Source organism: Pieris brassicae, chromosome 2, assembly GCF_905147105.1.
Source record: "Pieris brassicae chromosome 2, ilPieBrab1.1, whole genome shotgun sequence".
In the NCBI taxonomy this organism is placed as follows: Eukaryota; Metazoa; Arthropoda; class Insecta; order Lepidoptera; family Pieridae; genus Pieris; species Pieris brassicae.
In genome coordinates this window covers 21,588,534-21,611,552 of record NC_059666.1, presented here as the reverse complement: position 1 = coordinate 21,611,552, position 23,019 = coordinate 21,588,534, and the positions used below count along the sequence as shown (strand labels likewise).

The 23,019-nt window shown below is 33.4% G+C and overlaps 4 protein-coding genes across 6 annotated transcripts; 2 read left to right on the top strand and 2 right to left on the bottom strand.

The window, feature by feature from the left end:
* Nucleotides 1-300: 300 nt before the first annotated feature.
* On the bottom strand, nucleotides 301-6,399 carry LOC123720288. The gene is made up of 8 exons (XM_045676834.1): nucleotides 6,365-6,399; nucleotides 4,101-4,263; nucleotides 3,695-3,766; nucleotides 3,197-3,318; nucleotides 2,173-2,329; nucleotides 1,994-2,104; nucleotides 1,185-1,316; nucleotides 301-517 (listed from the first exon to the last, which is right to left on the bottom strand). The coding sequence occupies exons 1-8, from the start codon at nucleotides 6,397-6,399 to the stop codon at nucleotides 302-304; spliced, it is 1,008 nt and encodes a 335-aa protein (XP_045532790.1). The 3' UTR covers nucleotide 301.
* On the top strand, nucleotides 6,363-13,177 carry LOC123720581. Its single transcript, XM_045677252.1, has 3 exons — nucleotides 6,363-6,431; nucleotides 10,468-11,466; nucleotides 11,909-13,177. Exons 1-3 carry the CDS (start codon nucleotides 6,398-6,400, stop codon nucleotides 12,070-12,072), a joined length of 1,197 nt encoding a protein of 398 aa, XP_045533208.1. The 5' UTR covers nucleotides 6,363-6,397; the 3' UTR covers nucleotides 12,073-13,177.
* A 246-nt stretch (nucleotides 13,178-13,423) lies between these two features.
* Nucleotides 13,424-20,893, bottom strand: LOC123720543 (cyclin-dependent kinase 8). 3 transcript variants are annotated; one of them, XM_045677199.1, is made up of 9 exons: nucleotides 20,391-20,893; nucleotides 19,856-20,107; nucleotides 19,249-19,438; nucleotides 18,685-18,898; nucleotides 17,000-17,168; nucleotides 15,846-15,959; nucleotides 15,577-15,612; nucleotides 14,055-14,127; nucleotides 13,424-13,625 (listed from the first exon to the last, which is right to left on the bottom strand). In XM_045677199.1, the coding sequence occupies exons 1-9, from the start codon at nucleotides 20,634-20,636 to the stop codon at nucleotides 13,501-13,503; spliced, it is 1,419 nt and encodes a 472-aa protein (XP_045533155.1). In that variant the 5' UTR covers nucleotides 20,637-20,893; the 3' UTR covers nucleotides 13,424-13,500. The 3 variants fall into 3 exon arrangements, with proteins under 3 accessions (XP_045533155.1, XP_045533156.1, XP_045533157.1); XM_045677200.1 differs by having other exon boundaries at nucleotides 20,394-20,892; XM_045677201.1 differs by lacking the exon at nucleotides 15,577-15,612.
* Nucleotides 20,894-21,069: 176 nt separating this feature from the next.
* Nucleotides 21,070-22,300, top strand: LOC123720055 (iron-sulfur cluster assembly enzyme ISCU, mitochondrial). Its single transcript, XM_045676499.1, has 3 exons — nucleotides 21,070-21,341; nucleotides 21,411-21,714; nucleotides 22,042-22,300. The coding sequence occupies exons 1-3, from the start codon at nucleotides 21,249-21,251 to the stop codon at nucleotides 22,110-22,112; spliced, it is 468 nt and encodes a 155-aa protein (XP_045532455.1). The 5' UTR covers nucleotides 21,070-21,248; the 3' UTR covers nucleotides 22,113-22,300.
* The last annotated feature ends 719 nt before the right edge of the window (nucleotides 22,301-23,019 follow it).

Below are 23,019 nucleotides of genomic sequence, written 5' to 3'. Positions count from 1 at the left end.
TTCTCGTAAAACCGTTTTTGTGAACAATTAAAAAATTAGGGACACGAATTTAATAGTTATTTAGTTAAATAAAAAAGGCCGGCAACGCACTTGTGAACCTTCTGGCAATGTGAGTGTGCGTTGACGGCGGAACCACTTAACATCAGATGAGGCTCCTACCTGCTTACCTTCTATTACATAAAAAAAATAATACATTAACAGTTAAGGTACACAAAAATTTAGAAAAGACTTAAAAACTTACTAATTATGAAAATAATACTAAAAAGGAAACTTCGAATATAGGAAAATTACTGATAACACTTTACTGATAAAACATAATACATATAACAATTATATTTGTGTTGAATTTCAACGTGGAGGATGTATCTGTCACCCATTTGTGAAAGGTACCGGTGCGGACGTGCAGGCTGGGTAGGTTTCGATTGATGAGTGACGTCACACCAACCAATACACCCTTATTTTCGTCTTCAGCTGGATCCCCAGTACCAAAGCAGACGAGTCCAGCACCTTCTGCTTCCTACAATCGTTCGATAATATAATAAATATAATGTCGATATTGTCGAAAGCAACTTAATTTTTGCTGTCTAAAACATTAACACCAAGCTGAACAAAAAAGCGGTACGATAAATCATTTTCCGAAACAGTTCAGACTATTTTTAAGCCTACTACTAGACTTCTAAAATCCGGTAGCCAAGCAGGCATTGTATGAACACTATGACATGGTATATTTCAATTTGTACCAGTAGTTTAACAATTATATTATAACTAGACACAGTTTCTTAATTTTATTCGTAACTTACACTCAAGGAATACTAAAGTATTTTGCCATTTTGTGCCAGCTTTTTAGTAGCATTGGATATCATAAATAAACGAATTTGAATATGTATTACTTATGAGGATCATTGCGTTTCCATGTGATGAACAAAAATATTTATGAAAACATAAAATAATTTTCATATTACTATAGTCAGTAGATGTTGTTAGGTTGGCTATAAGAACTTAAGACAGAATGTCCCTTAGCAGTTAACAGACATACAACACACAACGCTTTCCTTGGTTTTAAGTTGGTAGACGAACTGATTTGCTAGACTTGGAATTGCCAACAAAAACACGTTTACAATGTTTTTGATAGCAATATACATTATAAGTTTAACTGTACTCAATGAATTGAAATGGTTTCTTACTGTGGCTGCCAGTGCTCCATCAAATTCAGTGCAATAATATTGCCAACAACTTCTCAATAACTGACGTTCACACGAACGCTGATTGTGTACTTTTAAATCAACCGTAAAAAGGCTCTTGTCCCCTGACCAACTCTGGAAACGATACGTTTTTCTAGATATGAATCTCTGTGATTAGCTTCGTCATAGTGTGTCTATTTCATTGATATATATATATATATATATATATATATTTATTTATTTATAAAATATCGATGCGTTCACTAAAATTCCATATCCTATTGTTACAAAGAAGGGTCGACTACAATGATCCTAGGTTTTTCCACTAGTTAGAGAACTTTTCGAGAACGAGAGAAACACCGAAGCGATAAAGTGCGAATAAAGTGAACACAAGTAATAAAGTACTGTGTTAAGTGTGCATTAGTGAAGTAATAAGTGATTGTTTTTGTGTATGTAATTAGTGCATCTCTGCAATTAATTTGTGCCCATAAATTCCTCATTGATTTTTCAAGAAATAAACCCTTGAATAAATCTACGGCATTTTCTATCCGATCACCTAGCTCGTAACACTATGTACACATTTCTGCGTTTTTATAATTAAAAAAAAATGGTTTAAGTATCCTTTCAAAATGAGATTTAGACGAAATTTCATCTACACACCAAAGAGGTCAGTTGGTGTAATTTCTTTTCACGATAAATTCAAGATTTAAGACATTTAATTGCTAGCAGAGTTCATTCTGCATCATATATCAGTATATTTACGTAAATGTATATTACCTATATATGTAATATGTTTTATTTTAAAACCTTACTTTTGTAGTCTTAAGAATAACACCCATACAAACTCCGTCAAAATCATAATTCTTTTGAGAATATGGAATCTTGTTTACAAACTGATTTAGCTCCCACTTCTTATTCACCTCCTAGAAACACGATATGCTAACATTAAAACATATAATTAACATTCACCAGAAAAAAAATTCCAACTTACAACGACAGCTAAATTATAAGCTGGAAATCTGTAAAATCGTTGCGTATAGACATATTTGGGATTCCTCCATTGCTGTACATCATGAGAAAGAGGCTGCTGGGCTATGGTGTGGAGTATACCACCAACAACACGTACTTTGTCCAGGCTTCGCTTTAACCTGTATCATAGAAGATATTAAATTGTCTATGGTATTCTTTGTTAGACTTCCACGTCTGTCTTCAAAGGCTAAGATTAGGTAACGAGGCGTTTTTTTTTTTTATAACCCATTTTTGGAAATATCATAAAAACTAAAAATAAAATCCATATGGTATCAGCATTACTTAGAAAAAATAATAATCGTAATTTGTTGGATATATTGCATATTTTTTATGTAAACCATTAAAAAAACGAAGCTTTAGAAAAGTCTCACTAAATTAATTAAAAAAAAATCTTTATTTGGAATTTTATTTTCAGTTTAACATAATATTTTGAAAATTAACTTTGCTCCGTTAACAATTTCCTTCTAAAACCTTTCAATTAAGTTTCTTAAGTGAACATTTAATTGTTTTTATATTACAAAAATTATGTATGTTGCCTAAGAACTTTAGAAAGGCTACTGTGGGGTATGGAACAAAAAACGTTTGAAAAAAACACTGCTTTAAATGTATATTTAAAAAGTTGTATAGATACCGGCAAAAATCTTGACAAATTACCTTGCCTGCGCAGAAGCGATTTTTAGGTATCGGGGAGGGGGAGGCGGCGGGAGTGACGTGTCGATCGCGTGATTGGTAAATCAGTTGACGTTTGTGTCCCGCGCTGTGTACGACGGTGCGCAAACTATTACCTTGGTTAATGCTCAAAAAGTTTGCCGGTATCTTTATTATTTGTAGTCCATCCACGCTATACGGCAGCTTCACGGCCAAGGAACTGAACTACAGGGGAGTGACTACTCACCCCACTAAATGAGTTTCATCACACACACACAGTCAGTCAATTAAGCAATTACGCATATAGTAAAACTGAGGACAAAATAATTAATAACAACCTTTTTCTGTTTGTATAAAAGCAATGTGTGGAAGTCAAAAGTCTATCGTCACTGATAATGCTTCCGGTACAGAAAGCTCGGTAATCCAGTTTCCATTTGTCATACAATCGGTAAATAAAAACCTGAAATAATAAAGATATAAAACAAATTATTCTACCTATGGCCCAGGATTATATATCAATGAGAAATATGTATAGATCCTCGCCTATCTCTTACTTGCCGAAAGCTCCCGGTTTGTTTTTTAAACTGGAACTGATGTTGGTCTGAAGGGCCTTGACGACATAAATCGGGATTTTAGGACTAGAACCTACTGAAGAACTCCAGCGGCTAATATTGAGATGGGTATACTCAGCAGTCGGAAATACGTCTAGGACTAGTCATTACCGTATACCGCCAAGTGCGCCGAGAGAGGGCGTGATTCTCAACGCTGTCGAAACTCGGTTACGGACAACAGACCTCTTTAACATTTAAATAAATATATCAAATCAAATAACTTACATGGTGTGCCAACGTACCGAGCGTTACTTGCTTTGTATAGACCCCTGATGATTTAAAGATGACGGTTGGAGCCTGAAAAACTTTTTAATTTCATTTATGTTGAAGTCGGACAACGTAATATAACTTAAAATTGTCTATAGAATAGGAAAATTTCTTAATAATAATAAGTTTAGATACATTTCTTTACCGACAATTAAACTTTCTTAATAAATAAACCTTACCAAAGAACATCGATATTTTATACAAGATTCGAGATTTTGGTTTCTAGAACAGGGGGCAAACGGGCAGGAGGCTCACATGATGTTAGGGGCGTCGCGTGTCGCGTTTCTATGAGTGTACTAGAGATTTTATTAACAGGTTCAATTCCCGAGTGTAACAAGTGTATCCAAAGGCTTTCATACTTTACCTTTTCTAGGGTAACATTTATTGAATTTACACAATTTAATACAATCAATATTAAACTAAGATATATTGCGTTCGAGTTATTTACACATGCATATTTATATAAAACTATAATTATGAATGATATATGAAAATATTTATTGCATTCAATGCATGTGATTGACAGTCTTTGTCATGATTATAACAGACTGCTAAAGAAGATTTCGGAATTATATAGTTTTTACATCTTTAATTCGCTTCTATAAAAGTCAATATCCGTAAAAGTCCTTCTAAACGTACAATCTGAGGGTTGATGCATGACGATGACTAGGACGATTGCTCAAAAATTGAATAAAAATCAGTAAAATAAAATTCTTTGGAAACAAAAGGATATTATGTAAACGATTTAGATTAACTTAGATATTGCATTTGGTAGTAATGCTTGCTTGCTGTTGCGTAAATTGAAGTCCAGTAGGTGTCTACTAAGGGGCAGTCATATTTCTATGTCTGTTTCATTGTTAACGCGTACTAACCAGATTAATGTTTCGCAGGGAATCGAACTTTGAGTAGTAATACGACTAGAGCGTTACTACCTGGAATGTCGAATTAGAAGTTCTAATTCCTATCCTTGGCCTATTTAACATTCGATCGGACGGTGAAGTAACCGGCTTGCCTTGGACCCGAAAGGTGTGTGTTAGGCACAGGAGGCTGCCATTGATTTTTTTTTGTTTGCATAATCACTGCTTGCCTTAGAAATTAGACCGTGATCTCCCTGTACGGTTTAAGCATTCGCCCGGTATCGCAAAACCCTCCCAAAGGCAGGACACCAAGTTAAATTTATAGAAATAACCTTACGCTTCGAGCGGGAATCGAACCCGGGGTAAACACTTCACCTTGCGGACACTTAACAAGTCCATGAGGCCCTTTTAGAGCGTTACCTGTCCGTAACGGTATTTAACTTTTACACAAAATGTATCCTGTCAATTGTTAATAATAGACATCGAACAAGAAAATGTAAATTAGACAAGCCATTTGCCGACTACATGACTTGTTTGGCTGGACTAGTTATTCTTAGGAAATTCAGTAATCCAAATAATTAAACGCATGAATTTTGTACAACTATTTTATTGTATTTATATATAAGTTATCGTTTAAATTTTAGCTAAAGTTAAAAGTTATTAAGTTTTAATTTATGCATACGCAGAAACAAATTGCGATTATCACATTTCAATCCAGTTATTTTTAACGATTGTAACAATGTAAGTTATTTGTAATGATAAGTAACTTTTAAACTCATACTAATAACAAAGGTGGTGATCAGTCCATAGAACGCCTTGTCGCCCAATGGAATATGGAAGGCACTAGACCACGCGGAAGGTCACCTACGCTTTGGACTGACCAGATCAAGTCTGCCGTACGAGGTACACTCAATGAGTGCAGCAGGATGACCTCTAATAGCCAAGGACGGCGAAACGTCGTGAAGCGTCATCATATCTGCCCCTTCTAATACTACTACTACACAGTCGTTCCACAACTGAGCGTTTTCTAAGGTAGTTTTTGCCACGCACCACTACTATGTGGAACCAGCTGCCCACTGAAGTATTTCCGAACCAATTCGACTTAAGGTCCTTCAAGAAAAGAGCGTACCAATTCTTGAAACGCCGGCGACGCACTTGCGAGCCTTCTGGCAATGTGAGTGTTCACGGGTGGCGGTATCGCTTAACATCAGGTGAGCCCCTTGCCCATTTGCCTGCTGTTAATTAAAAAAAATCTGCGAAAACGGCCGATCTGTCAAGAGTGTACCGGATAAGAAGTACTAAATTAAGCAAAATAATAAAAAAGTGCAGCGTCAGCGTATGAATAAATTCAAATCTTTTTCATTGTCATTAGTGCTTTTTATACGATAGAAAGTACGAGACGTCCAAAATAGCAGACATCGCAGCCCATGGTCACCCGTTTGAGTGGGTGCATGGCCGTTTGAGGAAGGAGAATGTTATGGGAGAGGGTTGTATCTTCCAGGGAAGGACCCCAACGTGAGTAGATGCCAATGTCGTTAATTCGCAAAATGTCTTGTGTACCGTGGAAGCCATCAAGGTAATGCGAATTAAATTGTATCTGTATAACGCATTGTGTAAATTGACAGAGAAAGCAAAAATACAAATACACGAAATCCACGCTATAGTCGGAATCGTATACTAAATAATACTATTAGGTGAATTTACCGATTATCCAGTTTGCATGTTCGTGGCACGTAGGTACAGTTAAATGGTGGTATTTCGAACTGGTTACCTGTGTTGTTTAGTTTGTTCACGACCAGCCGGCATGGAGCACGTATTTACGCTCATCGCAATCTCGTGTAAGTACTTTTTACGAGCATTGAACCGTAACTACCATTGAATCGACTTTCACTATTGTTATAAGTTTGTTAGTCAATACAGAAAATGTTGGGGCTAACGCGCCTAACAACACACAAATATACAGTACTTAGAATATTTTTTTATGGTAATAATAATTTAGAATTGATAAATAGAACATTAAAACGAATTATAAAGAGTGTGGTCCCCGCAGTGTACCTTTAATTTCTAGATGTATTCCTTAGTTATTAATATTAAAAAAATCTACAAAATTTACCAAAGTTCATACTAGAATCGGGTCGAATTTAAAACTTCAGCTTTGAAGTTGGTTTAAGGTTTGTAACAATTTTGAGATACTTAAAACTCGTTAATAATTTATTTATTATCTGCATATGTTTCGTACATAAATTCCTTAAATTGTACACAGTACAAGTTTACATTATGCATAAAAAAAATTATGCAATTATATGGAGATTAGTCCCAATTAATAACGGTCGACTTAGGACAGTGAAGGTCCTCTTTTTATAAATGATAGTGAAGTTGTTTCAAACTTTACTAGATTGTAACTATAATGTGTTGTTCTCATTTAGAGAATAAATATATGTATACCCACGCGTTGATAGCAGAGGAGAGACTTAGCTAAGGTTCACAAATGGATATAAAACTAATCTCACTCCAAACAAATCCAAGTCTGACTTCCATACGCGTGACGCATTTAGACATACGGGACTCATACATGATGTTTATAAATCTCACCTGAGCCTCAACTCTATATGTGTGTATATATATGTATATGAATGATTTTACAGTTGATTACTTTGTTTATATAAGCTGCATACAAAACGATTCAATGAAATTACCTAACCGAAATGGAAGTAAGTTTAATAACATGCCACGATTCTTTGTATAATACTTGTATACGAATATTGTATTGTTATGACTATAGTATATGATTTATAGAACATTGTAAGCCTAAGACTAAGGGAATTCAGTAACGTAAAGATTTGACAAACGGGAGTCTAGAGCGCTAAGTCGAGACTCCCGATACGAAACGAGATTTAACGTGTAATTTTGACGTACGAAATTGAGCGTTCGAACTTAAGTCTCTTAACCTTAACGTGATACTTTTCTAACTGTGCTTATGTATAATAAATCCCTTGTAGGAAAAACATAGACGCAATACAGTAGTTAAAGATCTGCAAAATATGTTTAATTAACCGAACAGATATAATACAATATCTACCAATCCTTAAAAGTATAGACTCCATAGGCATGCACTCCATAGGACGGGGGGGGGGGGGGGGGTGATCACTAAATCAATCAAATTGTATAAACTAAATATAATTATTTCCTGCTATGAAAGTTTAGGTTAACAGTAATTGACCCCTTTAAACTCTATCATACAGTTCAGTGATTCATTACGCTATGCAGCTGCAAAGTAACTTCTAGGTCGTCTTGCCTTATATGCTATGTATGCTCTATTTATATTCAATGACTACTGACATTCCTGCATATCATAATTGTTAGTCTAGTTATTCACGAAGAGAAAAATAATTTAATACGCCATTGTATTTATTATAATGGTTGGTGGTTAGAACACCGCAGTTTCTTTAATGTAACAGTAGGCAAGCGGACAGGACACATCCGTGCCTCAAATGAGAAGGTCTGAAACCATCCCGTCAACATACATAAGTGTTAAATAAAACAATATTGTTTAATTAAAGAATCATAAACCTATCAAATTTGTCTTTTTTAAGAAGAAATTACAAGGAACTCGATATGAATTCTAATTCCCAAAGAATCACTAGAAACACTGGTTTAGAACGTTGAACACGGTGGTAGAAACTGTCGTGCCAATTCTGCGTCTCTCCTTCGTATCAAAGGAGGAACTCCCCCCTGGAACAGACTGGTTCTAGTAAATTATCCAATCATTCATCAGTAATAGTTCATCAGTTATTTTCGGTTTGCTGAGTGTAGAATATTATCGAACAATATTTACATAAACTCTTTTTAAACTAGTTGTATTTCTTACGCAGCTGTCTCTCACATTTCATGACTCAAAGTTAATAAATATTCAATGAATTTCTATCATGTAATCGTTATAAGGCATAACCAGCATCGACTTCTGCTTTCATAGTTTGTATCAATATGATATTTATCGACGTTTTAGCTTTAAAACTGAGTACATTAGATACAGGATACCTTGCATACATGTCAATACCTAAATATTTACGTATCCCATTAGACAAAGGAACAACGCAAGTCCTCGGGTATTGTGAGTGTGCATGGGCAGCGGTATTCCTTAACATAAGATGAGCCTTCTGCCCGTTTGTCCCCAGTTCTAAAAAAATTGACAATGTATACAAATATCTCAAAGACTAACACCAATTTTCCTGGCGAATATATCTAATTTAAATGAAACAGGACCATCTTGATATGATTTTTAGTTTCGGAGAAAGTTTTAAACAATCAAACAAACACATACGAAATTAGATCACACGTACTTGATAGTTTTAGTTCCCACAATACCTGAACGATAATTCTGTTTTTGTGGACTGTAGTTGCATAAACAAATATTTTCTGCAAACAAATTGTAACAAATATAGGCTTATAATTAATTATAGAGGACAAGCTCTTGGGCCGTCAGGTTAAAACGCACAGGCGCTAATTAAAGATTTACATTGCCGCCTGGTAGATAGTAACCCAGTAAAACTTGATTTTCTTGCTCGCTAAAGGTACTGCGAGGAAATGCTACCAGCGTTAAAGGTACACTGCCACGGGGACTAAACTTTTTAAATTTTCTATTTAACATTATTATTATGTAGGTTAATAATATTAAAATTACTGTATATTTCTGTGTTGTATGAAAAAAATTACTTGTTAATGATAATATTTTTCTTGGACTTGTTTAAACGGTCACACTTGCAGAATATTCGCAATCCACACGCAAAACCACAATGTGAATATTATCACGTACTCAGATAATTCATTTCGTATTCAAAAATAGTATACGAGCTGCACATTCCTACATTTTGTACATTACATAATAATATTTCAATTGGCAAGTATAAATATATACAGTTTTATAACGACCATAATCTGTGGTCACTTGTAACGAAATTATACTAAAAATATTTTATTTAAACATTTAATTGGAAATATAGGGACGCCTATAGTGTGAATTACCTTGTATTCGTTGAGTCTTTCTCAGGAATTTATTTGAATAATATTCTACATATCTATAATAAGCAAGTTTAAATGTGGTGTTTACGTATATTTTAAGTTGCAAAATTCTTTAAAACATCTACGCGTCTAACCACTCCTTGCCAACGCTTTGGAAATTTTATCTACATAACGATACACCTAACGAAGAGACATCAAAGGCAGTCTTTTAATTTATCAATGAATGGAAAAATACTCGTCAGAGGGACTTGAACCTCGTGTATCGTTTTGCAAAGAACGGACCTTGGTCCTTGAGAACCTGTTTTGGTTCCGCCGGGATGTTGTTTCTCCGAAATACAATAAAGTATTTCTTTTCGACTTTTTGGACTTTTTGGGACAACTTGAAGTGTTTGTTATGAGATTACTAGACAATAGTCGACAAGACTCAATAGTTAATAAATTTAGTAGTAAACGCATAACTTGAAGCTCCTGGGTTCATTGATACAATACTTGTTTCGGATTGGTAGCCAGAGAAGGCTAGTCCGCTACTGAAATAAAAAAAAGCAGAAATATACTACATACTTTTTGAAATCGAATATAAAATCCAGAATAATGTGCAATTTGTTCTTATAATTGTTGTTCTTCTGATTCCAAGGTACGATTGATACATACTCACAAACTCCATGACGCGTCTGCTGCATAAACAGCGATAACAATTTGACATCTACCTAACTTTAGACTAGTGTGTTCCCTCATAACTAGTTATTTGATAAGATGTCTTTTGTGTAGGCAATATGAATTGCGATAAAATAAAACAATCTTATCAAAATATATCGAGTACTATTTGCTTTATGACCAAATTCATTTAAATTTCAGTGTTCCAACTATGTGGAGCAGAAACGTCAAAATCAGTACCAGGATGGTACGCAGCGAATCTTATCAACGAATCGAACTATTCACCAAAACCAATCACCGAGATTTTCTCTACCGAAAGCCCACTCTCTTCAGATAAACCAGTTGTGATACTGCAATCAACACAGTCGCCTATAACCCAAGATATACTCACCACTCCCACAACGTGGAGTACTGGAAGTACAAGTTATACACAAACACAGTTTCCACGGATTTTGGGAGTAAATGACGGCCAAAGATTACTACAGTCAGGTATTCCCTCCACTTTACCACCAACAACCTATTCCACGCAAATACCAATAAATAACATACAGGATGCAATAGGAAACCGTGATGTTTCCGGCCTAATTGGAACATTGGAACAGATACTGCAGTCTCGCCAGGCTTCATCATTTGGACCAAGTCCAATCCCAACAGTAGCTGTAACTCCTTCCACCATACAAACTTGGTTGCCAACACAGTCGACTTTACCACCACAATCAACAGAATGGAATACATTGTCAACAGGATCGTCTATACCCTTCCACGGAGAAACGTTTAGTACATCATCACCATACATCCCTACACTACCTCCAAGGCCCAAAGCTGCGCCGAATCCTCAGCTAAGGCCATGTGATCAAGCAAATGAACCGCTGAGACCGCCAAAATTAAATTCTTCTACTCCCACGCTTTTAATGCCACTTCCTAAACCAATTCTTACGATTCGTCTGAAAGCGCCAAAAGGTTCGATAACGAATTTACACATTAACCCAAGTACAACGACAACGACAAAGAAGCCATCAACAACACGAAGGAAGAGTACCAAGAGGAAGAGCGATTACAACACATGTTTAGACTCTTGTAAAGATAAAAGAGAACCGATTTGCTCTGGTCCACAAGGAATAACTCCTGTCGAATCAAATACTTTAAAAGGCTTCCCGTCTTTATGTCATATGGCGTGCCATAATTCTTTTAGAAAAGAAAGTAAGTATAAATCAAAACAAAATATCATTTATTCAAGTAGGTAACTTTAAGTAGGTACACTTAGGAAAGTCAGAAACAATTTTTTCTAAATGTTTTTATAAAAAAGGGGGTGAAAGGGCCGGAGGTTCATCTGATGTGAAATGATGCCGCCCGCCCATGGACACTCACATTGCCAGATCTTTTAAAGATTGGTTCGCTCTCAAATCAAGGGCGTAGAACAGACGAGAAGAACTGGCAATATAGTCTTCTTCACTATAGACTTACCAATATTATGGTATATTTATAACAATGAACCGTTTCTGATAGATTTGTTTGCTTCTGGTTTAACACTTATTCCCGAAGTATGTAGCAAGTGTACACAAACAAGCACCTCTAATACCACTATGAACTGATATGTATTTAATAAAGTAATTAAAAGTAAAAATATCGTTTTCCCTTTCAGTTACATATGAAAAAGTCGCTGACGGCCGTTGCGGAAAACTACGAACACGTATACGCACGATTGAGAAAAACAAGATCAAGCGAGAAGATTTGAAGAAGGCTCAATACACTGTATCGCACTCCGGTCCAGAGACAATAGTCGAATTTTCGTCATTGAAGCGTTAATCATAATACACAAGAGTATATTATGATTCATAAGTTGGACATTTCAGTCAATTATCACAAAAAGTGGAAGTAAAAATCCCAAGGATATTATACCTACATGTGAATAATAAGATGTTATACAAATGTCTATTTCCTGATTCATTTTGGAACGTAACATTCAGCTTTTTATGTCTTCTGAGAGTTTTACCAAGGCCGTAATGATAATTGCGAAGAGGTATATTAATATAGAAATGTTCTTATTTTTGGATTTATGTAACTTTCGTCAAATTTATTCAGCACGCTAACAACTACCCCAGGTCCAATTTTATTCGATGGCTTAGTACATTTTGGTCTGATATGATGACAATTTCCAACAGCTCCTACGCATTGTGCATACCTTACAGTGCTTAGTTCCAAATACGGCTACGAAGCGTTGATCAAGTTTGACATTAAAAAAATATTGAAAAATGTCGGTTATCGAATATTGTAGTCTGCGGAAAGAGAACTGTCAAGGGATTTGAGGTCGCTGCAGTGCTTCTTCTTTTATATTGACAACACTGTATGTCAGTTTTGACAGTTATCATCTTGACACTTAATATGAAATAAAAAGTATATTAATTTTAAATATTTTAATAAATAAACTAAATAACGCGTTGCATATGAGGATTACATTCGTTCACAGACCAAGTTTTCTTTCCGCATACATTACTAAAAGTACGATTAGACATTAAAATATAAGAATTGGTTCTAAATATCCGTAATGGTCAGCTTTCGATATTAGATATATCGAAAGCTGACCATTGCTGGTAACTTGCAATAATTTAAGTGTAAATAGATCATAATTTACATAAAAATTGTAAACAGTATTTTCTAAATAGTTATAATGGTATTCATACTTTTGATTTATATTTTTGATAACAAATCAGATATAAACAATAAGTATAATATTTTAAGTGTCGGTTGATACACAATCCGTCCATTATTTTTATGTTTGTATAAAACGTTGAAATAAAAAATGAAATCTTTTATTACATGTATACCTACAAAAACCTATTCATTGATTAATCTCAGAGACCAAGACTTGTGAAGTCAGCAAAGTAAAATTTCCAAAACTATTCGTAGCTATAGAATTTTTTCCTATTATAGTATATACTCCCATTTAACGAAATTTTAAATATTAAATCGCATTTTTATCAGCCAATCGCAGCTTTGCATAACTACCTTAGCCTTCTGATTGGCCCGCGCATTGTTATTATACTTTTTACCAGGAATTACGAATTAAAAACCAGTTATTTCACAAACAGTTAATAGCTAATCGAAGTTTATAGTAACAAATAAAAGGAATTTGGGTTTAGTTTAAAATAAACACGGCATAGTTTAATTAATTTATTATTTAAATTTATAAATATAGATATATCAACTTTTTACATTTATCAAGATTTCAAATCTTCAGAACCTCTGTTGGAAATTTTGTTGTTGCTGGTTGGCACTCTGTTGTTGGCCGTACATCATCTGTTGCTGTTGATGGAACTCTTGTTGACCGCCACCTTGGTTGTTGTTGCCTTGGTTTGGACCTGAAAAAATTATATTAATAAATGTTTTCATGAAAGCGTAGAACGTCAATTAAACTTATAGTTCCAAGAGTTGTCAAACCGAGAGCAACTTAGAGATTGAGATACGAATTGGAATATGGACCTTAGAACCGTAAATCGACGTTGGGGACCAACGGTGACGTTTGGCATGTGTAATACGAATCATGTGGAGTGCTTGTGATAGTATTGGTTATAATTAAATTGAATTGTTGTTTAAAGCAATAAGGCCTACATCAGGGGACAACCTGACCACAAAAGCGATTGCTGTAAAAAATGTTTTTGTTACCAATTAGTTGTAAAACTAAATTCATAGAACATTGTAATAGCAGCGAATCACTCATCTGTCTCTTTTCATCACAGTGTAAACACAATATGAGAGAAAGAGACTAAAGATTCTATGAATAAACTTACCGGACATCCTCATTCTCTTCGCATTGTTTGCAGCGTGATCATGACTATTGGCTTGGACCTGGTTTTGTTGAGTCTGCGAAGAAAATATTTAGTATTAATCCTGTATAAAACATTAAACTATGCAGATCATTCCAAAATCAATTAACTTATTACCAAAATCACTAGGTACATGAAAAACTGACTAACAAAAATATCAAATATAATCTTTAAAAATGGTTGTCTGTGAAGTCGGTTTACGGACGACAGTTTAACGTGACAACGTCATAACAAAATATTGATGAATAAAATTGAATCATTTTTATTGAATTATCACTATTTGGTATGGATACTAGAAGAGAGAATAGATCTATCACAGATGCGGCGCAAGCGTACAATGAGCGTAACGGGACAATGAGTCATTCTTCCTGGTGCGTTCATCGATTTCTTAGACGTTGTCACGTCAAAACTACTACGTTGAACAAGCTATAAAAAGTTTTCGTAATATTCTTGTCTTTACTTGCTTTTTCTTTTATTTTATATTTACCTACTTGTAATGACATTAAGTCAACTTTAAAGACACCCTTTACTTTCACACTTGGCAGGAGCGTCATTAGCAGGTCCCTACTGTCCCACTAAGTACCTATTATCATTATAAACCAAAGATTATATTATTGTAACGAATATCGACGCTTCGATTGACGAAAAAATTGTGTGTTTATATTCCACCGTCACATAAAGTTTTTCATAAAATAAAATAAATAAAACAAAACGGCCTATTTCGCCATAACTTCGGTTTAAATTGACAATTGACAATTGAATCTGTGACATTTTAATGTGCTATATTCTATCATAATACAAATACATGAAAAACACAATTTTTGTATCCCGATGACATGATTTTCAGCACGCTGTAATTTTAATTCGTTAATATGAAAATTGCTAAGAGAGGTCACTAAGTAACTAAGATTTCTAATCGTTATAAAAATATATACTGTGCAAATTTTAGAGCAAACGACCAGGAGGCTCACCTCAAGTTAAATAAAGCGCATGGACAACCACAATGCCATACAGCGAGTGCGTTGGCGTCTTTTAAAGAATCAGCACACTATTTATGTAAATTTTGACTTCAAAAAATATATATGTTTTTTTACTTTCATGCCGTAAAATAAAGATTTATTTGTACAATGGAAAAGAAAAGATACATGTGTGTATGTGTGTACACGAGTTAAAAGTTTTTTAACTAGTTAAATAAACTTTATTTAAATATTACAAAATAATATGATGACTATAGATAACTTCACGGTGTCATTTGTCCCTAACGCATCAAATGATGTATAACTTAAAAAAATAATTAATTTCCTAGGGCCAGCTACTCCTCGCCCTATGACCCAAAGTCGACTTGTTTATTAAAGGAACATACTGTATATTAAAAATGACATTCGACTACAAAAATATTTTCCATATGAGCAGAGAAATGAACCAATTCTAAGCTCCATAATGAACAGATTTTAATGAAATTCGGTTCATTAAAATGAATGCTTACCATAAGTCTCATTGTCTGCTCATTCTGTCTTCTGTCCTATAAATGAAATTAAAAAAAATAAAAGCTCATCATTCCAACTTATATAAAGCCATAAAATGAAACATGCATTACGAAATTATAACGGTGATCACAACGTTTGAATCTATTAGAAACAAATTTAAAAAAAATACATTAACATATTTTAATATAAAAAATTACTTTAAAGAAATTTCGAAAAATATATTTAAAAATTATATTTAAATAAAACACAACCAAATAATAAATCTTACATTTGGCTGTTGCTGTTGATTCTGCCTGGCCTTTGAATCGCTTTTGTCGTCCTGATCGTCGTCCGTGAGAAATTCCCTCTTCGGATACGGTATCGGACATCCGGCGAACACATCCTGATATGTTTATATAGGTCTTATAGTTTTAAATAAAATACTAATATTTTGTCTTTAGTTAACATAGGTTTTACACATTGAAAGATAACAATTTTTTAACCGGATTAAAGCTATTTGTATTATTATAAACTTATAATTATTTAAAATTATGTAAATAATAATTAAAAAATTGTTTTCTACTAATATTTTGTTTATATTAAACCCGCTCATATCTGAGACTGCCACATCCAGTTGACTGACATTTTTTTATTAATTAAAAGGAATCGACTTCCATCCCTGAGGTCGTAGGTTCAAACCTCGACCGTGCACTAATAACTTCCTTGCAATTTGTGCCCTACGTGGGTTGAAGGAAACCTAGCGAAGTGAGCCGGATTAGACCCAAAATGTCACCTAAATCTTTAAAAAAAAAACTTATCACAAAATATACGGATTATTAAATATATTATTATTATAACGCCATGTTAGGTTTTTTTTATGTAATAGCAGGCAAACGGGCAAGAGGCTCACCTGATGTGAAGCGATACCGCCGCCCATGGACACTGACATTGCCAGAAGGCTCGCAAGTGCGTTGCCGGCCTTTCAACAATTGCTACGCTCTTTTCTTGAAGGACCCCTTTCTGAAGGAAATACTTCAGTGGGCAGCTGGTTCCACATAGTGGTGGTGCGCGGCAAAAACTGCCTTAGAAAACGCTCTTAGTGTTAATTTATCAAAAAACCTATAATTAAAAATATAGTTTTTTTTATAAATCTGTCATATGACACAAAACTACTGTCCTAGAGTTGCAACGGAGACTGTTTTTGATACAAATATAATGTTTATTTATGTAATTAAACACAAATCGCAGGTAATACATGTAAACTGGTTCAAATTTTGAATGTTCAATGTGAACTTTTTTAATTAACAGAATTATAAATAACAATTTGTGTCGGCTCTATAGTCACTAATATACAAACTGATTTTTTTTATGAAAATCTTGTTAAATTTAATACACACACAGTTAAAATAAATATAAGTTCTTTTAACAAACATATTCACATACCTGAGTTGGTAATGGATCCTCGGAGAAGTATGGATCTTGCATAGCTTGTTCCGATGTTATTCTCCTATTTGGATCCATTAATAAAAGCCTCTGTAGTAAACTGAAGGCTTTGCTGTCAGGCTTTATTTTATGTCTGTCCATGTATTTGCTTAGCGAACAGTTTTGATAGCTGTAAATATTGATTTGTATAAACAAACTTGCATAGTCGCCTTTTTAATGACGGTTTTGAAGTAATACAAATTATATATAAACCAAATGTAACCAAACAATTACATAAAGTAAAAATTAATTACAATACACATACAACTCCTAAATTAAGTTTGAAGAGTTTGTATGATGATGATCAGAAACAGGACATAGCTTGAATGACATATGACAGTAGTATTGTCTATTGTTAACATGGTTTTTACACATTAAGAAAACACTTTTTAAACGGATTGAAGCTATGTATTATTATTATAAACTTATAATTATTTACATAATTTTAAATTTTTCGGCGTTTCGCGTGCTTTCAAGCGTGCATGGTCACAGTGACTGAAGACAAAAGGTGTTGAATGTCAAAAGTTTCACAGCTGTAGAGAAAGTTGTATTTAATTCCCCGGAGTTGGTATCGACTAAACTAAACCCATCACCTTTTAGTCCATCCATATTAAAGGATTCCATTCTACTCATACAACAAGTATATATAGTAAATCTTGTTGGTCATTATTATAAAAAGCACTCGGACCTTCCAATTGTGTAAATAAGAAATAACAAGAAACAATATTACATTTTTAATTAAAAAAATACTACATAAGTCAAACAATTATAAATTATGCTATATACGTCATTAAAAAAAAATCGAATATAGGAACTCATTCTGTATGTGAATGAGAATTCTCGACAAGAACAGTTTTCTTGCATCGGCTAACTATGGCGCGTCAGTGTTTAGATTTGTTTATGACGTTTTACGTGCAATTTTAAATCGTTTGAATGGTTTGATTGTTATAAATTCACAGTTTATATGTCACTGGCCTTAGTATATATATATATGTTAATGATTTAAATATGTTCGACGTTCTGGTGGATAGAAAAACTGTGTACAGTTTGTGTTTCCACCGCACCAACTTCCTTTATATTAAGAACATTTATACAATAAATAAATAAATAAAAATGTAATTCATGTCAGTGCCATAGCAGAAGTCATTAATGACTAAATTCTTATAAAAAATGTGTGTCTGTACTACCGTACACATGTAAGAAGTGAAACTTTTTTACGACCTTATTTAGCAAAAAATTATCTACTATATTCAACTTTACAGAAATTTGTTAAAGAAAGTTAAATTAGATAAAGTTTAACGAAAGGCTTTTATTATCATAGACATTAGAATACAAATAATACAAGTATTTTAATTTTACCTTATTACTACTAAGATTATTACAGAAACTCATTAATTATAATAAAATTATTACTATCATTGTTATCGTTATTATATATTTTTGTTATTAATGGCTTCGAATCCCTTCGAATCAACCGTGGTAGAGACAAGAAAAAGATGGCACGTAACGGAATAATGTGACGCGTAACCTAAAAATGTGACGGTGATATTGTTTACAACCCCGATAAAGACATAAAGGTTTAGTGTGTGTAGATTACATGACTCCAGCATTAAGTTCTACTATTTCGAACTTTACTGAATACTCACTTTGATCGTTTGAAATCCTTAACCAAAGTGGCATGTTCAGGCATTTTTCTGATATCTTCCCAGTCCTTCTCTAAAGGAAAGCCCATGACATTGAATATCCTATCCAGTTGATCATGATGATATGGGTTGCTTGTCTTAATGTCTTCTTGACGGCAATGGAATATTGGCTCTGATGTCAGTAATTCTGCAAATATACAGCCAATTGCCCATATATCTGGAAAATAAATATATATCATATAATTCAGTAGTAAAAATAATAAGAATTTGTTTAATACATTTAGGAAGTGGGGAAACATATTCAATTGTGATAGGTTTTATTCTGTGTAGAACAAACAAGATGCCTCTAGCTTGTTTTGGAAAATTATTGTGACCTGACATCAAAATGAGACCAATTAATTATTTGTTATATTACTAATGATAGAGACTCAATATTAACATACTTTACATTGTTACAGAGTATATTGATTTCACATTAGACTAGTAAAGCTATTTTAACACTTTACAGACACAGGTTAGCATCAGTCTTAAATCAAATTGTAATATTTGAATGAGTGTTAAAATTACCTATAGCTTTTGTATAATGCCGAGCGCCTAGAAGCAGTTCTGGGGCTCTGTACCAGAATGTTACTACTACTGGATCCAGATCAGCGAGTGGTTTAAGTGGCGCATTAAACAACCTCGCAAATCCCATGTCTGCTATTTTCACTCTACCTCTTTCTGGGCCTTCACCCATCACTAATATATTAGCTGGTTTCTAGAAATATAGTTTTACCTCCATATAACAGTACAGAATTTAACTTATGTTATTTAATGTTTCTTTCACTGAAACACTCTATCAATATTTTGTTAATTATTAACTAAATTGGTCTTAAAAAATATATACAAAATGTACCTTAAGAACAAATTTTACTTATTAGGTCAGTTTTGTTCTGTATACTGTGTGTAGTCATTTATCTGAGGTAACACTAACAAAACTTTAAATATTTAAAAACTGTTGTAGTATATGCAATAAATTTTTTTATTTATTTAAATTTGTTAGATATCCTAGTAAGTCCTTTACATTTTATACACACTAGTGTAAACTTCTTCTTTATTTAAGTTATGTACTTATACCATAATAAATAAAAATAAATTAATTAAATATTAAGGCAGTTTTTTCTATTAGACTTACCAAATCTCTATGTAAAACCCAATTGGAATGTAAATAATGTATACCATCTAAAATCTGATATAATAAACTCTTAACCATGCCTTTGGGTACCATAACGGACTTCTTATTAGCCTTTGCTGCTCTATGAAACTTGATTATATGCCATAGATCATGTTCAGCATAGTCAAACAACAGCCAAACCTTTCTATCAGTATGTGATAGGAATACTCTGATTAAGTTAATAACATTTGGGTGTTTCAACTCTCGTAACAACTGAAAATTTTAAATTCACATTCTTAATAACTGTTTAAATCAAAAGGAAAAAAAACATAGAATCCCTTATTTATACAAAAAAATATTGCAAACATTATGCATAATTAAAAGACTGAATTGTTGTTCACTATGTAACTGTTTATATAGATACAGAACTGAATGAATTCATGTCAGTAATGATTTAGGCCGGCTTTTTATTCCGGCAATCATATAAGTTTTTAGAATAAAGTACCTCCTTGTCTTGTAGAAAATTTATGGTGTTGTAAGAGTCCTACGTACTTACTGCGATTTCTCGACAGGCTGACATGGAGAGCCCTGTACCTTCAATTTGTTTTAGGGCATAATCTTTAGTGTCTGATCCATCTTTCCGCCGTCCTTTGTATACATGACCGTAGGTACCGCGGCCTACCTTACAACCTTCGAAGTCGAACAAATCTTCGACTTTAGAACGTTCATTCTGTGTTTTTATTTTAAACTCATAGTCCATCATAACTGGTGCCATAGTTTTATTTTGAAAGTTATCTCCCATGTTGCGGCTTCTACCACTATTCACTAGACTAGTAACTTATAATACACTTGTATAACTTCCAGTTATTTTAGTAGAATCTAGTATACATTCTTTAAAATGGGATCCAATTTGTTTTCCTATTAATTAAACTAGACTATCGAGCTGTAATATTAGAAAATTCCTGCCCATTGTTACTATTTCTTTACGATTGGCAGTTGCGACTTGTGTTTGTAGCTTGTAAGTTGGGCTTAGTTAATAGTTTGCAGTTGAGCACAGATTTAGTAGAGTTAAAGTGATTTGACAAATTACACTATAAAAAGGTATATAAAACTCTAATTATTGGACTGTTAAGAGAGACGCTGTCATTAGTAATCCTTGCAAAACTCAAAACTGTCAACTCTACTAAATCTGTATTCTGTACTAGTAAATTAGGTATCTGTGGCTTCAGCTTTCAGAATAATTTTCATTTCAGTTTTGACTTTTATTTTCCGAGTTTGCGTCGTAAATTGAAAGTTTTCTTCAAAAATTGCGTGCAGATTACTCAAGCTTTTGGTGAAATATTACTCTGATCTACTAAGTCATCAGCATTAACGAAAACAAATCTATTAGGAAGGGGTCTGAAATATTGTAACAATGGCATACTTGTTTCCGAATTTATGTCGTTGCATTTGTTTAAGAAATCGCAGCGGCATTCATATTGGCCAAACTGCGTCATATCATGCAAATGTAAGTATTCGATATCCAATGTCAAGGTTATTGATTATTGTACCGCACGATAAAAATTATTTTGTTTAGGTTATAGATCATTACGAAAACCCTAGAAATGTCGGTTCATTGGACAAAAAGGACAAGAATGTTGGAACAGGATTGGTAGGAGCTCCAGCTTGTGGTGATGTCATGAAGTTACAAATCAGAGTGGATGACGATGGAAAAATTATTGATGCTAAATTCAAGACTTTTGGATGTGGCTCAGCTATTGCATCAAGCTCCCTTGCTACAGAATGGGTCAAGGGAAAGACAGTTGATGAAGCGTTAAAACTGAAGAATACTGATATTGCTAAGGAACTGTCCTTGCCACCTGTCAAGTTACACTGTTCTAGTAAGTAAATGTTATGTTAAAAAAATTGTAAAATAAACCCAAATTACTAATATTTATTAAAAATAACTTCAGAATTATGATATTGCTTATAATGTATGTCTCATACAAAGTACTTTCTTTTAACTATGTATGAGACATACATACATGTATATAATTGTTTATTTATCACCATTTATAAGATGATATTAAATTCAATCATAAATCAACCAGAATAAATTCATTGTAGGCCTATATATCAGTTTCAAGAATCAGCACAACCATATATATATGTGTATACATGTTTGGAAAAATATATTCATTTATAATTATTTAAAATTTTATGTTTAGTGCTTGCAGAGGATGCCATCAAAGCTGCTCTCTCAGACTACAGAATCAAACAACAGCACAATGAAAAGTAAATGAGCCTTAGATGCTATGAGGAACAGATCTGTGATTGTATTAAGAATGTTGGATAGAATTAAAAATTTATTAAATAGAACTTAGGAATTTTATGTTATCTTATATAAACACTGCTATAGTCAATAGCTATTATCTTGTGGCAGTATAATAGTTGTTGTTTTTTTTTCGAATAAATAGATGATGTGACCTACATTTATTATTTGAGACCTCCAATTACTATAATGGCTTAATATCAACAACATATCCATCTGGAATATAAATAAAATTACAGAAACTGGTTAGGTATTTTACCTGTGTTACTGTACTCCCCATGCACAATGTTAAGGAGTGCTTGGAATTTGACCATTACTTGTTGTTTTAAAACTATTATAAATAAAGATATTACTAAAATTAAGTGATGTCAAAGTCAATTTTGTACTAAATAAGTAAATACACTTGCTCACAATTGCAATATTACACCATAGACATATTGCAAGAAAAGAATTTGTAATATTTACTTTACCTTACCTTCACAAACTCTTCAACTTCAGTGTGTTAAGTACATAATTAATTACTATTAAGTTTCAAGTGAGTCAACCTCCAGATTTGTATTCTGAAACCTTTTTTTACTTATGCTCACACTATGATTTGTTTGTCATATTAGTATAAGTGTGCTAAACAGCCTATTTACTTCCTGAACAAATGGGTGATGTTTAAATAATTTTTCAAATCAGTGGTTTCTGAGATTACTGTTCAAATAAACTCTTCAGCTTAATAAAATGATAGATTGATAATTTTGTTTCAGGTATAGGTTTTTTTTAGCTTAGTTGACCAGCCATCTTTACCTATTAACCCATAATCATTGTTGAGCTGAAGCAGCTTAGTGCTAATTCTCGCTAGAAAATATTTAAGTATAGACTACTCCCC

Excerpts from the sequence above, each read along its gene's own strand:
- LOC123720543 (XM_045677199.1), bottom strand. The coding sequence starts at position 20,636 with ATGGGAGATAACTTTCAAAATAAAACTATGGCACCAGTTATGATGGAC. Across the intron at positions 19,439-19,855 it reads GGGTTTTACATAGAGATTTG|AAACCAGCTAATATATTAGT; the intron begins GTAAGTCTAATA and ends CTATATTTCTAG. Across the intron at positions 13,626-14,054 it reads GAAGAGAATGAGGATGTCCG|GTCCAAACCAAGGCAACAAC; the intron begins GTAAGTTTATTC and ends TAATTTTTTCAG.
- LOC123720288 (XM_045676834.1), bottom strand. The coding sequence starts at position 6,399 with ATGCCGGCTGGTCGTGAACAAACTAAACAACACAG. Across the intron at positions 3,319-3,694 it reads TCGGTACGTTGGCACACCAT|GTTTTTATTTACCGATTGTA; the intron begins GTAAGTTATTTG and ends TTATTATTTCAG. Across the intron at positions 2,105-2,172 it reads CTTATAATTTAGCTGTCGTT|GAGGTGAATAAGAAGTGGGA; the intron begins GTAAGTTGGAAT and ends TCGTGTTTCTAG.
- LOC123720055 (XM_045676499.1), top strand. The coding sequence starts at position 21,249 with ATGGCATACTTGTTTCCGAATTTATGTCGTTGCATTTGTTTAAGAAAT. Across the intron at positions 21,342-21,410 it reads CTGCGTCATATCATGCAAAT|GTTATAGATCATTACGAAAA; the intron begins GTAAGTATTCGA and ends TATTTTGTTTAG. Across the intron at positions 21,715-22,041 it reads TGTCAAGTTACACTGTTCTA|TGCTTGCAGAGGATGCCATC; the intron begins GTAAGTAAATGT and ends TTTTATGTTTAG.
- LOC123720581 (XM_045677252.1), top strand. The coding sequence starts at position 6,398 with ATGGAGCACGTATTTACGCTCATCGCAATCTCGT. Across the intron at positions 6,432-10,467 it reads TACGCTCATCGCAATCTCGT|TGTTCCAACTATGTGGAGCA; the intron begins GTAAGTACTTTT and ends TTTAAATTTCAG. Across the intron at positions 11,467-11,908 it reads TAATTCTTTTAGAAAAGAAA|TTACATATGAAAAAGTCGCT; the intron begins GTAAGTATAAAT and ends TTTCCCTTTCAG.